Source organism: Clupea harengus, chromosome 2 (genome assembly GCF_900700415.2).
Source record: "Clupea harengus chromosome 2, Ch_v2.0.2, whole genome shotgun sequence".
Classification (NCBI taxonomy): Eukaryota; Metazoa; Chordata; class Actinopteri; order Clupeiformes; family Clupeidae; genus Clupea; species Clupea harengus.
In genome coordinates this window covers 23,324,740-23,338,096 of record NC_045153.1, presented here as the reverse complement: position 1 = coordinate 23,338,096, position 13,357 = coordinate 23,324,740, and the positions used below count along the sequence as shown (strand labels likewise).

General features: G+C 45.5%; 1 protein-coding gene and 1 pseudogene across 2 annotated transcripts; both read right to left on the bottom strand.

Annotated features, from left to right (window-relative positions):
- The window catches only part of LOC105901062, a 47,562-nt pseudogene extending 42,550 nt beyond the window's left edge, over positions 1-5,012 (bottom strand).
- Positions 472-12,659, bottom strand: LOC105908990 (NXPE family member 3-like). Of its 2 annotated transcripts, XR_004165981.2 has the most exons (7): positions 11,945-12,659; positions 10,739-10,952; positions 9,335-10,128; positions 8,720-8,787; positions 8,055-8,261; positions 7,002-7,847; positions 472-1,061 (listed from the first exon to the last, which is right to left on the bottom strand). XR_004165981.2 is itself a non-coding variant. In XM_031587332.2 (6 exons), exons 2-6 carry the CDS (start codon positions 10,841-10,843, stop codon positions 7,276-7,278), a joined length of 1,746 nt encoding a protein of 581 aa, XP_031443192.1. In that variant the 5' UTR covers positions 10,844-10,952; positions 11,945-12,659; the 3' UTR covers positions 6,636-7,275. The 2 variants fall into 2 exon arrangements, 1 of the variants encoding a protein (XP_031443192.1); XM_031587332.2 differs by lacking the exon at positions 472-1,061 and having other exon boundaries at positions 6,636-7,847.
- Positions 12,660-13,357: the final 698 nt, after the last annotated feature.

The window sequence follows — 13,357 nt, the reverse complement described above, 5'->3', positions numbered from 1 at the left end:
ACAGACAGTGTCAAAAGCGACATTACAATGCACCTCAGTGAGCTGGCTGCACAACTGCGCAGGTACGCTACTTCCCCGAAACTGACGAGTCGGACAGTTGGATTCGTTATCCCTTTTCTGCTGTGCCTGCTTCCTTACCGGCATCTGACTAGGAGAGCCTCATTGAAGTCGCAACAAGTGGATAGATTAAAATTGAATTCTATCAGAAGCCTCTGCCATATTTCTGGACTGTGCCTACCCTGTAGCCTACTGGCCAAACGCGCTGTCAAGACTTTGATGCCCTTTGCCACCACATATTTATGTGAGAGTAGCCTAAGTTCTCAGCTCTGACGAGCATGAAAACTAAATACAGGCATAGACTGTGTGTAGGAGACGATTTAAGATTAAGACTTTCTCCAATTCGGCCAGACATTGCAAAATGATGTGCATCCTGTCAAGCACACCCGGCTCATTAACCTGTGGTGATTATTTCTGGCTGAACTCCGCTCTGGCCACGCCCCCCTTTTCAAATTCAACGCACACACTTCTGCACACTGTTAAGTTATGTTCTTAGTTAAACATTGCTAGTTTGTGTTCTTCCGGCGTTTGACGCTGAGTACCTTGGTTTTCATCTGTTTTGCCTTGTTTGAGTTAAATAGTTCTTCCCGTTAAACCCCTGAGTGAGTTAGTTCGACCTCCTTGTTTGTTTCTCATTTCCCTTTACCTGGTTGTATTGCTAATACAACTCTGTTTGATCTAAACTTCCATCCGAGTCCTGAAATCCCTGACAATTTCACAGTTTCAAGTGTTATAGGCTGTAGGCCTATATGTGCGCCGGGGGAGGAGGTGGGGCAGCGGTTACAAACATGAAAAAAAAACGGGGGGGTACGTAGATGGAGATTGAATGCCTGAAGGGGTACGGGACTGTAAAAAGTTTGGGAACCACTGATCTATTGCATCCCAGGGCTCACAGTTGGGCTGATGGTTCAGGACAGGGGAGTGGAGCAGCGCTCTTCTCCAGCTGGGTGGAAATGAAAACTCAAGGAAAACCTGTAAAATCTTGGCACCAAAATCTCAGCAACCTGTATGAAGATGTGTATTCTACGGAACGCCTAAAGTCCCGCAAGGTGATATTTTCTATCTTGTGCGCATTACAGAATTATCTTGTGCGTTCAAGTTATTATCGTGTGGGAACAAGTTGTTATCTTGTGCGAATTACACAATTATCTTGTGCCCTCAAGTTATTATCTTGTGCACATAACACAATTATCTTGTGCCCTCAAGTTATTTTCTTGTGCGGACAAGTTCGTTATAATTTGTGGGAACAAGGTAAGCATCTTAAATAAGTAACTTGTTTCCACAAGATAATAAGTTGTGCACACAAGATTAAATAAATATGATCTTACGTGATTTTAAGGGCTCCTGTTTGGCTGGACAAATGTGGGACAGGATGAGATCGATCATGTTCTTCACAATGTCTGGGGGAGGGTGCACAAGGTGGGGCTGGGTGGGGTGCGCCAGAGTCATGTCCAGCAGCACCACCCCCCGCAGGCTGCGGAACATGGCCCTCAGTACAGAGTCCAGCTGCACGGAGAACCAGTCGCTGTTGTACAGACTGTAGTCCGGGTCCAGCTTCTGCAGGTTGGCCGTGCGCACCACCACCAGCGTGCCTGGCGCCCGGTCCAGAAGGCGGGCTAAGGCGCGGCGGATATGGCGCAGTCGCCGCAGGTACACCTCTACGGGGAATGTACTGAAGTGCGACCAGATGCTCAGAGTGGCAGCGGTACTTCAGCAGGATGTTGTGGACGCTGTCTACAGCCATGAAGGGCCCCATGTTCTTTGGGCTGTGGAGGTTTATCTCCTTCAGTTCTGTAGATAAAGAAGATGGACAAAAGCAGAGAGAGAAAAAGATAGAGAGATTACATGGAGAAGGAACATAAGTGAGTCAAAAATCACTTTTGACAAGTATGTTAGACAAGTTAGGCAAAGTGAACGTGTGCATGCAATTTAAAAATGCATTGCTGAATTTGAAAATATGATGATAGGAAAAACACATTTCAGCATTATGCAGATCAGTGCTGACCTGGAACAAAGGTGTTGAGGTACTCAAACCACTGTCGAACCGTAGAGTCTCCATACATGTAAAACTATTTTCCGTGAAAATAAGCCGTTGTGGCTGCGTATGGATCTTCCACACGCTACTGAGGTCCCTGACAGTGTAAAATTTATCAAGTGTAAAAATGGCCAATATGTGTTGTTTTTTCCTTATTACTGTGAGAGAGTGCAATCATCCAATCCACCAAGCAACTCAAAACAAGAGTGAATACCAACAGAAGAATATTTGGGATTTTGGCACATTTTTTTGGGCCGCTACCCACACGGTTAGCTGTGTTGCTCATTTCACGAATGCACGATCCTTACAGGTTGTACCTCGTTGTAAAGGTGACTAATCAGGCTTTCCAACGATATCAAATACAATACCAATTAGTATTATTAAAGGGGAGAAATAATCGACCGAAATAACGTTTCCGAACTTTTTTTGAGGAGTTTATATATACAGTATATATATATATACTTCAACATTGAAAACCTAACAAAAAACATCTTCAGGTTATTGTATATTATAACTACCATTGCCCTGGACCTGTTCAATCATAATCCAGTTCAATATTTTAGTCCGAGATCTGACCCAATGGGGTGAAGCAGAGAGAGTGAGAAAGGCTCACTCACCAACCCCACCACACACCCTCCCTTCCTGTATCCCACTCCTTTGTCCTTTTCCAACGAAGCCTGTGTTCGGTCACTCCTAATTCAACTAAATTGTTACCTTGTTCCTTTTAATAAAGATTGCTCTTTCTCTTACCTTTCACTGCGGGCAAAATAGTTATGTTGTCCATCCCGAGGGCTTGGACCGGAGCTTTGATGGTAGAGCTGTGACAAAAGATGAGAGAAAATCATCTTATCTTTTCCCCCAGTTCCCTGTCCCACAGTGGTGAATAGACTGCGCATTGGTTAGCCAAAGGTGACACTGGCAAATAAAAGTCACTCAGTATTTATCTTTGTTCCTCAGAACTGTCCACTAGATGCACTTATCTACTATTGGCACTAATAGCCAAAGTACAGAAGGTTGATGTCCTTAGTAAAATAAGACTATATCGAGTTTCACATTAATTCATCACATATTAATGTACTCAAAATCAGCTGATGGCTGGATTGTTATATGGATTGTTCCATCACCCAGTTTTACTGCCATAATTTGAACATGTCGGATGATGATTAGACAGTGCTTTTATTTCTGCTTCACAATATTAACAAGCGCATTAGTCAGTGACCTACTGTGACAATTAATTTGTGGCAGACAGAATAATATTTCTAGTTTGGTTCATACACTGAAACCAAATGTCTGATTAAGACTCAGCTCAGAATAAAGAGTGGAGGATGGTGGTTCCCACATATACCCATACCTCAAGAACAGCAATGACTCTGTGGTGGTGAGCAGGTGCTTCTTGTAGTCCCCTTTGGCATGGTTGATGCGCCTGTCACAGTCCAGCATCCTGGGTTTGTAGCAGTACCAGGGCTCACCTGTGTGTGGATCTGTGTAGTTGCACAGTGCCGGCTGACGGGGTCCGGTGGGCAGGCACAGGTTGCAGACGGTGGTCTCGGACAGGAAGCCGGAGCGGAAGAGGCTCTTGAAGAAAACGCGGTCCGGCCGCTCCTCCCTCAAGCGCCGCAGCACGGACACCGCCTCGCTTGAGTGCACCAGCGTCACCTCCACCTGCGCGGCCCCCGCCCACAGCAGCGGGAGCTCCACCGCGTACAGGCCATCCTGCCGGTCCACGACCCAGCCCGATGCACCGGCGCCAATCTCTGGGGAATGGATCCGGGCCAGCAGGAAGTCTCCGCCATACCTCTTGGGTACCTCTTGACCAGCACTTCCAGCTTGCCGCCCACCCGCCACGTGGCTCGGCCCGAGATGTTGGTGGGCGGCTGGATCACGAAATAACTGCGAGCCGGGTCGCTGCTCTGGCGGACCGGCACCCCCAGCGCGGGGGGCTCAGGCCAGGAAATGGACTCCAGGAGGTAGCGCTCCTCATGGGCCTCCTATCGGGACACCTCCTGGCCCAGGTTGGGACAGTAGCTGTGATTCTGGTCCAGAGCCAGGAAGGGTCCAGAGGGCTTGAAGACGGAACTGATGCTGCTCTGGAGCTGGTAGAGAGAGGACACTGACTGGCAGTTCCATCTCTGTGAGAGAGGATGAGGGTGGAGGAGGAGAGAGAGGGAAGAGAGGGAAGAGGGAGAGGTGGGCGAAGATGGAGAGAATGGAGTGAATAAGAGAGGGAGAGAAAGGGAAAAGACAGTTAGGGAGATAGAGAGAAGGGGGGGTGAGGAAAGAAAGAGAGAGAGGTAGAGGGGAGCGCGACACTGACTTAGATAGGGAGGGAGGAGAGAAAGGGAAAAGACAGGGAAGGGGACAGAGAGAGAGCGACAGTGGGGTGGGGAGTGAGAGAAGAAAGTGAGCAAGAGGAAGAGATCAGTACATAAGATTGGCATACAACAGCAACAATCTATAATCCACAAACATTTTGTGAGTACTGTACTGTTGTGTGAGCCCTCTTTAAGTGATGTGGCACCACATAACAAAAGTAACAAGTTCAGTAACAGTAACATTACTTCTCTACTTCCTCCCTCTTTCTGCCTGTCTAATAACATGAAAGCAGGGTCTTTCCTGACCTCCAGAGTGTGAATGTTCTGCAGGAGGAAGATGACTCCTGACAGCGCAAGGACGAGGAAGATGAGGGCATATTTGGACAGGTTTCCGTCCATCTTGTGCGGTTAAATCAGTTTATTATAGGCTACCGCTGTTCAGAAAGTTCCAAAAAGTTCCGTTAATTCGAATGGGCGTGTTTTCAGGGTCGCTTCTTGTTTTTCTCGCAGTGTTTGCCCTTTCTGCTTACACTACCCATCCACCGCTGAAGTGTCCTCTTTTTCACAAACTCAACTATGGTCACAATATATATCATAAACAAATTACTAACCTCGACCGTTCGGTCATGCCGGGAAATATCAGACTGAGGCTTTGGCGTATCAACTTATCGCGAAGTTGATACGCCAAAGCCACAGTTTGATATTTCCCGACATGACCAAACGGTCAAGGTTAGTACGTTGTTTATTAATTAATGACCACTGTCATTGGCAACGGGTTTTCGGCTTCTAATTCACATCTTTCATATCATTCTGCAAATAGTCCGGTCATTTAACGTAACGGAAAGTCGTTGTAAGTCAGCAAGTAATGGGTTAATGCGCAACACCTGAAACTTTAAAGTTCTATTTGCGCGAAGAACAATTTTTTTCTTAGTGAAAGTCACGAAATGGCAACAAAATCATTAAAAATAGGTATTTTGGAGGAATGTTTTCTATTGTTTTGGCAAGTAAACGGTATAATAAGCGGGATAATAAATCGCTTCAGGACCAAACAACACCCCTCTGCTGTATTTCCAGTTGGGAATTCATATTCATTCATAAAACATTCTTGTTTAGTGGAATGCATTTGGAAGGCTTTACACATATTTCTTCAGCTCCCTTAGCCTCAGAAGGACTTTCCTTGTTAAGTTGACATTGATCTGTTCTGCATCGGAACTTCTCTTATACATCTTTACAGATAAGCGCACGAAAATATACAAATTCTTCATGATGTATAATAGTTCACTTTATTTGAATATAGTTTTACATTGTTCTTCCAGGGTTCATGCTAATCGCACGGAGCGGGTAAGTAAAAATAAGCAGTCTGTTAATGACCCTCATTGTGTTACCACAATGGCTTATCTCTATGACGTGAAAAACATGGCACAGTGGCAGAGTATACAGTAAGCTACATTTCTAAGTAGCCAAATGGTTACATAATAAAAACATCAGTGGTTTGTTGGTCGTACAAGCAAACACCGTACAGAAGGAATTGCGCAGATTACATTGGTAGAGCCTAATCCTTTGTGGTATGTGCTATGTTCAGAACGCCAACATGGGCCTGTATTCTGCATAATGCTTCATGTCTTTTCCTGACTAACACTATAAAACCAAGTTCTGTGCAAAATACCTAGGACTGCGTTCACTCCTCTGAATGAAGATTAAAGTTCATAAACCTCATGTTCTCACCACCTCTGATAAGCCTGTGTTCCATGACATCGGGTCCCAACTGAAACTGTACCCACTAGCTACATAGTTTATGAGTAACTTTGTTCATAGTAGTAATCTTGTAGGAACCCTCCCCGTTCAGTTCCTGCTTTGAGAAAGAGTTGTGCTCATTGTTGTCTTGTGTGCTGTGTGACATTCAGTTGAATGACCAGTCCAGACAGGAGGCTGCTACACGTGATCAGGTGAGACCAGACGGCTTACAAGCTGTGTGCCTGGAGTGGTCCTGCTGTTGGTGTTTACAAGGTGTGGCTGTTGGGTGTTAGCTTGCTAGTTTTGGACAAACACTCCATAATGCCTATAAGTATTGTCATATTATTTGTGTACTCAACATTTACAGGTGTATTCGTTTGCCTTGCTTGCAAAAGCAAAGTGACACTGAAAAATATCTCACAATGTCTCTAGAATTGCAACACTGTTTTAAGTCTACCAGTCCATTCGTCTTCTAACACCATATGACAACTCAGGACTAAACACTGTCAGTTTAATTAACAACATCAGTTATTTGGAAGAGCATTAGCAGCAGAAGGATGAAAATTCCCCGACCAGGTCAGGTCATTTACCGTGGAATATTGTTTTCCTGCTTTGTTTTGTGACACTGTTGCAATCAAACATTGCTCTGCGCGATGACTCTGCGTACCGCGGACACACTGCAGCGGATTGTTCAACTGACTGTAAATTAATCTGTGAATAGGTGGGAACCATTTGGAGTTATTGGAGTTCTCAACCCATCTTCACAGAGGGTTAATGTCATCTATTGCATCCCAGGGCTCACAGTTGGGCTGATGATTCAGGACAGGGGAGTGGAGCAGCGCTCTCGGCAAAATCTCAGCAACCTGTATCAAGATGTGTATTCTACGGAGCGCCTAAAGTCCTGCAAGGTGATATTTTTTATCTTGTGCGTATTACAGAATTATCTTGTGCGGACAAGATAATTATAATTTGTGGGAACAAGGTAAGCATCTTGATAAGTAACTTGTTTCCGCAAGATTTAAAAAACTATGACCTTTTATGATTTTAAGGGCTCTGTAGTATTCTCATGCCAAAATGTCACTACTTCAACTCCTTACTCTACGTCTGTCCTCTACCCCCCAGCCCTCCCTATACTGGCTAGCTCTTCTTCTTCTCCTGTTTGGCTGGACAAATGTGGGACAGGATGAGATCGATCATGTTCTTCACAATGTCTGGGGGAGGGTGCAGAAGGTGGGGATGGGTGGGGTGCGCCAGAGTCATGTCCCACGCGTCCAGCAGCACCACCCCCCGCAGGCTGCGGAACATGGCCCTCAGTACAGAGTCCAGCTGCACGGAGAACCAGTCGCTGTTGTACAGGCTGACCTCTGGGTCCAGCTTCTGCGGATTAGCCGTGCGCACCACCACCAGCGTGCCTGGCGCCCGGTCCAGAAGGCGGGCTAAGGCGCGGCGGATATGGCGCAGTCGCCGCAGGTACACCTCTACGGGGAATGTGCTGAAGTGCGACCAGATGCTCAGAGCCACAATGGTGTCATGGCCGCCTGGCAGGCCGTCAAGCTCGTTAGCTACGTAGCGTAGCTCGCTGGAGGAGACTGTGGAGAAGCGGATGGGCGGGCCGTGGCAGCGGTACTTCAGCAGGATGTTATGGACGCTGTCTACAGCCATAAAGGGCCCCACGTTCTTTGGGCTGTGGAGGTTGAACTCCTTCAGTTCTGTAAGTTTAGGGACAGAGAGAGAGACCAAAAAGATGGACAAAGGCAGAGAGAGAAAGACAGATAGAGAGAGATTACATGGAGAAGGAACAAAAGTGACAAGTTAGGCAAAGTGAACGTGTGCATGCAATATAAAAATGCATTGCTGAATTTGAAAATATGATGATAGGAAAAACACATTTCAGCATTATGCAGATCAGTGCTGACCTGGAACAAAGGCGTTGAGGTACTCAAACCACTGTCGAACAGTAGAGTCTCCATACATGTAAAACAGTTTCCCTTGAAGACACTGGGTAATGGCGGAGGAGTCATTGAACTGTTGTATTGGGATTCCAGCTAAAGGTCTCCAAGAACCCTGGTAGTAATACCCAGACGGCAGGAACTTTGCCCGGTCTCTGCGAACCAAAGACAGCTCTGCGGAGGAGAAGTAGAATTAGAACTCTGCTGCATGCATACACATGTGTGGACACACACGCACGCACACACACACGTACATTTATATTAAATATACACCAAAGTCACAGATTACTACACTTTGATTACCATTATTAAAACACACACACACACACACACACACACACATCAACATGGAAAACAGCTTCAGGTTATTGTATATTGTATATTATAACTACTATTGCCCTGGACCTGTTCAATCATTATCTAGTTCAATATTTTAGTCCGAGATCTGACCTTGACATTTGCCCAGGGGTGAAGCAGAGAGAGTGAGAAAGGCTCACTCACCAACTCCACCCCCAATCCCCCTTCCTGTATCCCACTCCTTTGTCCTTTTCCAACGAAGCCTGTGTTTGGTCACTCCTAATTCAACTAAATTGTAACTTTGTTCCTTTTAATACTAGATTGCTCTCTCTTACCTTTCACTGCGGGCAAAATAGTTATGTTGTCCATCCCGAGGGCTTGGACCGGCGCTTTGATGGTAGAGCTGTGACAAAAGATGAGAGAAAATCATCTTATCTTAACCCCCAGTTCCCAGTCCCACAGTGGCAAGTTAATAAAATGTGTGACAAACATTTTAATAGACTGGGCATTGGGTAGCCAAAGGTGACACTGGCAAATAAATGCTACTCAGTATTTATCTTTGTTCCTCAGAACTGTCCATTAGATGCACTTATCTAATGCACTATTGGAAGGTTGATGTCCTTAGTAAAATAAGACTATATCGAGTTTCACATTAATTCAATCACCTATTAATGTTCCCAAAATCAGTTGATGGCTGGATTGTTATATGGATTGTTCCATCACCCAGTTTTACTGCTATAATTTGAACATGTCGGATGATGATTAGACAGTGCTTTTATTTCTGCTTCACAATATGAACAAGCGCATTAGTCAGTGACCTACTGTAACAATTAATTTGTGGCAGACAGAATAATATTTCTAGTTTGGTTCATACACTGAAACCAAATGTCTGATTAAGACTCAGCTCAGAATAAAGAGTGGATGATGGAGGTATCCACATATACCCATACCTCAAGAACAGCATTGACTCTGTGGTGGTGAGCAGGTGCTTCTTGTAGCCCCCTTTGGCATGGTTGATGCGCGTGTCGCAGTCCAGCATCCTAGGTTTGTAGCAGTACCAGGGCTCACCTGTGTGTGGATCTGTGTAGTTGCACAGCGCTGGCTGACGGGGTCCGGTGGGCAGGCACAGGTTGCAGATGGTGGTTTCGGACAGGAAGCCGGAACGGAAGAGGCTCTTGAAGAAGACACGATCCGGCCGCTCTTCCCTCAAGCGCCGTAGCATGGCCACCGCCTCGCTTGAGTGCACCAGCGTCACCTCCACCTGCGCGGCCCCCGCCCACAGCAGTGGGAGCTCCACTGCGTACAGGCCATCCTGCCGGTCCACGACCCAGCCCGATGCACCGGCGCCAATCTCTGGGGAACGGATCCGGGCCAGCAGGAAGTCCCCGCCATACCTCTTGGGCTGGCCCAGGAAGTTCTGCATGTGGACCAGCACTTCCAGCTTGCCGCCCACCCGCCACGTGGCTCGGCCCGAGATGTCGGTGGGCGGCTGTATCACAAAATAACTGTGAGCCGGGTCGCTGCTCTGGCGGACCGGCACCCCCAGCGCGGGGGGCTCAGGCCAGGAAATGGACTCCAGGAGGTAGCGCTCCTCATGGGCCTCCTCTCCGGACGCCTCCTGGCCCAGGTTGGGACAGTAGCTGTGATTCTGGTCCAGAGGCAGGAAGGGTCCAGAGGGCTTGAAGACGGAACTGATGCTGCTCTGGAGCTGGTAGAGAGAGGACACCGACTGGCAGTTCCATCTCTGTGAGAGGGGATGAGGGTGAAGAAGGAGAGAGAGGGAAGAGAGGGAAGAGGGAGAGGTGGGCGAAGATGGAGAGAATGGAGTGAATAAGAGAGGAAGAGGGGGAGAGGAAGGGAAGAGACAGGGAGGGAGAGAGAGAAGGGTGGGGTGAGGAAAGAAAGAGAGATGGAAGAGGGAGAAGGGGAGCGAGACAGTGACTTAGATAGGGAGGGAGGAGAGAAGGAAAAGACAGGGAAGAAGACGAGAGAAGAAAGCGAGGAAGAGATCAGTGCAGGAGATTAGCATGTGATGTGTATGATGTCATTCTGTAACCTCTAGCTTCCCTCTCCTTCCCCTTCTCCCAGTGTCTGGATCCAGCACCCACCACCATTTTCACCTCTTTGATAAATTATGATTGAGTTTTCACCTACCCTTATTATACACAATCCAAACAATCTATAATTCACACACATTTTGTGAGTACTTTTCTGTTGTGTGAGCCCTCTTCAAGTGATGTGGCACCACATAACAAAAGTAACAAGTTCAGTTTTATGAGTAACAGTAACATTACTTCTCTACTTCCTCAGTCTTTCTGCCTGTCTAATAACATGAAAGCAGGGTCTTTTCTGACCTCCAGAGTGTGAATGTTCCGCAAGAGGAAGAGGACTCCTGACAGTGCAAGGACGAGGAAGATGGGGGCATATTTGGACAGGTTTCCCCCCATGGCTGTGTCCATACTCTGCCATCCTCCCTCGCGACATCACATCCTGTTCTAATGATGCAGACTCCAGGACATGGTGAAGCCTCCCACACTTCTGTCAACAGCAGGAGTCTGTTGTCATGGTCTGGAAAAAATCATAACACATATAAAGCATCACTAACATTTAAATGTGATAATTTGGTACCCTGCTTCATCCAAAATGTGTCTTCCATATATATACTTTATTTGTAGTGCGTGTGCTCCATCAGTTCTGAACCCATGTCATAGGCGTTGTTAACATACTGCTCTATGAGATGAGCTATTTTAACATTAAATTAAGCTGAATGAAGCCAGCATGTTCATGCAGCTTTGTCATTAAAAGCCTTTTGTGAAACAGCATTTCCCTCACATTGTTCACTGTAAAATTAAAATTAAATAAAAAAAGATAGCATTGGGCATCAACCTAGCCTTAAGCACTGGTGTACTACTTGGCAGTGGGGCAATTTCACACTCAGCCAAGCTTAATTTAGAACAATTTCCAACCACAACCGAATGATTACAAATTGTACAAGCCAGTTTTACAAGTCTCCGACTCAGGTGTAACGTTAGAAGTGTAGCAGTGTATTCAGGATATAGATAAAATACCAAATAACTAAAAGGTCAAGGTGTTTTATAACGGATCGAAGACACGTAGACTCCCCAGGCAAATCCTGTAACAATTGCAAACCAAGCAGAAACTAAAATTAGAGCCGACCTCTGATGAGGTATACATAACAGATAACATCAACCGCTTGCCCATATAGAGCATTGCCAGTCGGGGTGCAATGCACCTTTACTCTGCCGTCTAACTCGTCACGTTGGCGATAGGGATGTGTCTGTGGCTGGTCAATGTAATGCCCTCTTCGCAAACGAGCCAAATTCAGTCTGTCGTTTCAGTTATAATGCGAGCTATACACAAGGGATCCGTCGTGTTGAATCTACAGTACGAACTCTGCAAGGATTCGCGATTATCAAATTACTATTCTGCGTGCACATCATTTCTGTTACCAATCTCTCGCAGTCCAACAGCTACACGTAGGGTAAAATATTCCAAAATCGTTTGAGTTTAATTGTCTGCTACGAAGAAAGATAGCCTACCTTGCAAAGAGGTGTTCTGGTAAACGTAGACGTCTGTACTGATTTCTGTAGCTCCCCACCCGGAGGACGGTATAAAGACGATTGGAGGACCGAGTTCAGATAAGTCGCCTTTGTCTCTCCATGTTAGAAAGAAGCCCAGCTGAGCTGCCCGAGTCGCACTATGCACTGCACACATGCAGCCGATTAACGCACAACCGCAGCTAGTGACGTCACACAAGATCCCTCCCCTTTTTACTTTTACATTCCAGGGCCATCATGTCATGATGGACATAAATAAATATACTATATACTATATATAAGTAAATTGCTCAGTAAGTAACGCAATAAATGCATTCGTTACACGAATCACCAGAATGACTGTTTAATTTTCCTGTCCCTCGAGTGGAGTGGACATAGAAACTGGGTACTGCTCTAGCACAAGGTGGACAGTGACGTGTGACAGCTTCATGTAAGTTTCACAGTGGCTCAAAATCCCTCAAATGTAGAACAGCTATGATCCCTGTCTGGTGTGGAAGAGAATACATTTTCTCCTTGTTACTTCTTCTTTAGGTGCCGACCTTGAATATCATCGGAAGGGGCTAAATGACTGCTAGCCTGGCTGATTATGATGTGTAGAGCACAAGAGTAACTCAGTATTATTCCTACCTTAAATACTGCATGTCATGTCTTCATGGTATATTTACATGTTATTTCCTGTCAGCACATAGCATACATTACTTCAACATCCTCCTCCTCCACATAACAGCTTTCACTTCTTTACAAAAACATCAGGGAAGAAAAACACATTTATACAACAGCGACCTCCCTTGGGGCAAGGCTATTGAGGACGAAATCAGCTGTAAATCGAAAGTTTGTTGATAAACTGGGATTCTCTTTGCATCAGTGAATAAGTATCATTCAGTGTTGACATCAAAGTCACACGATCAATATGCCCATTACATATTTGCATCCTTATACAGTAGCACAGTACATTATCCTAGTAGCAACAAAAACATTCAGAAATGATCAGATAACAATTAGAGTGTTATTTTTTGTTTTTCAGAAACCATCGCAATATTTCCCCTGTACCCTAAGTATGGGCATTACACTCTGATCGTAGACTATTGAGAGATATATCACAGTATTATAGAATTACTCCGGTGCATTTAAGCACTGGTGAAAAGCTCACAAAATCTGTGTAAATCAACGTTGATGAATGTTTTAAGATAAAATAACTAATTATCTTTGGCAAACAAGACTGTTAACGGTTGTGTAACGGTTTGATTTAAAGTATTTGTCGCCCTCTAGTGGAATACATCTTGTGTATGACATCAGTGTCCCCCAAAAAACTGGAAAAAAAAATAAGCACATAAAATAAATAAGATTTGCTGGTTAAATGTTTGCTTTTGCTTTGTCATAGTGCTCAACTTTAAA

Coding starts and splice junctions, on each gene's coding strand:
- LOC105908990 (XM_031587332.2), bottom strand. CDS start 10,843: ATGGACACAGCCATGGGGGGAAACCTGTCCAAATATGCCCCCATCTTC. Junction 8,788..9,334: donor GAGTCAATGCTGTTCTTGAG/GTATGGGTATAT, acceptor CTTTTGTCACAG/CTCTACCATCAAAGCGCCGG. Junction 8,262..8,719: donor TATTTTGCCCGCAGTGAAAG/GTAAGAGAGAGC, acceptor TCTCCTCCGCAG/AGCTGTCTTTGGTTCGCAGA.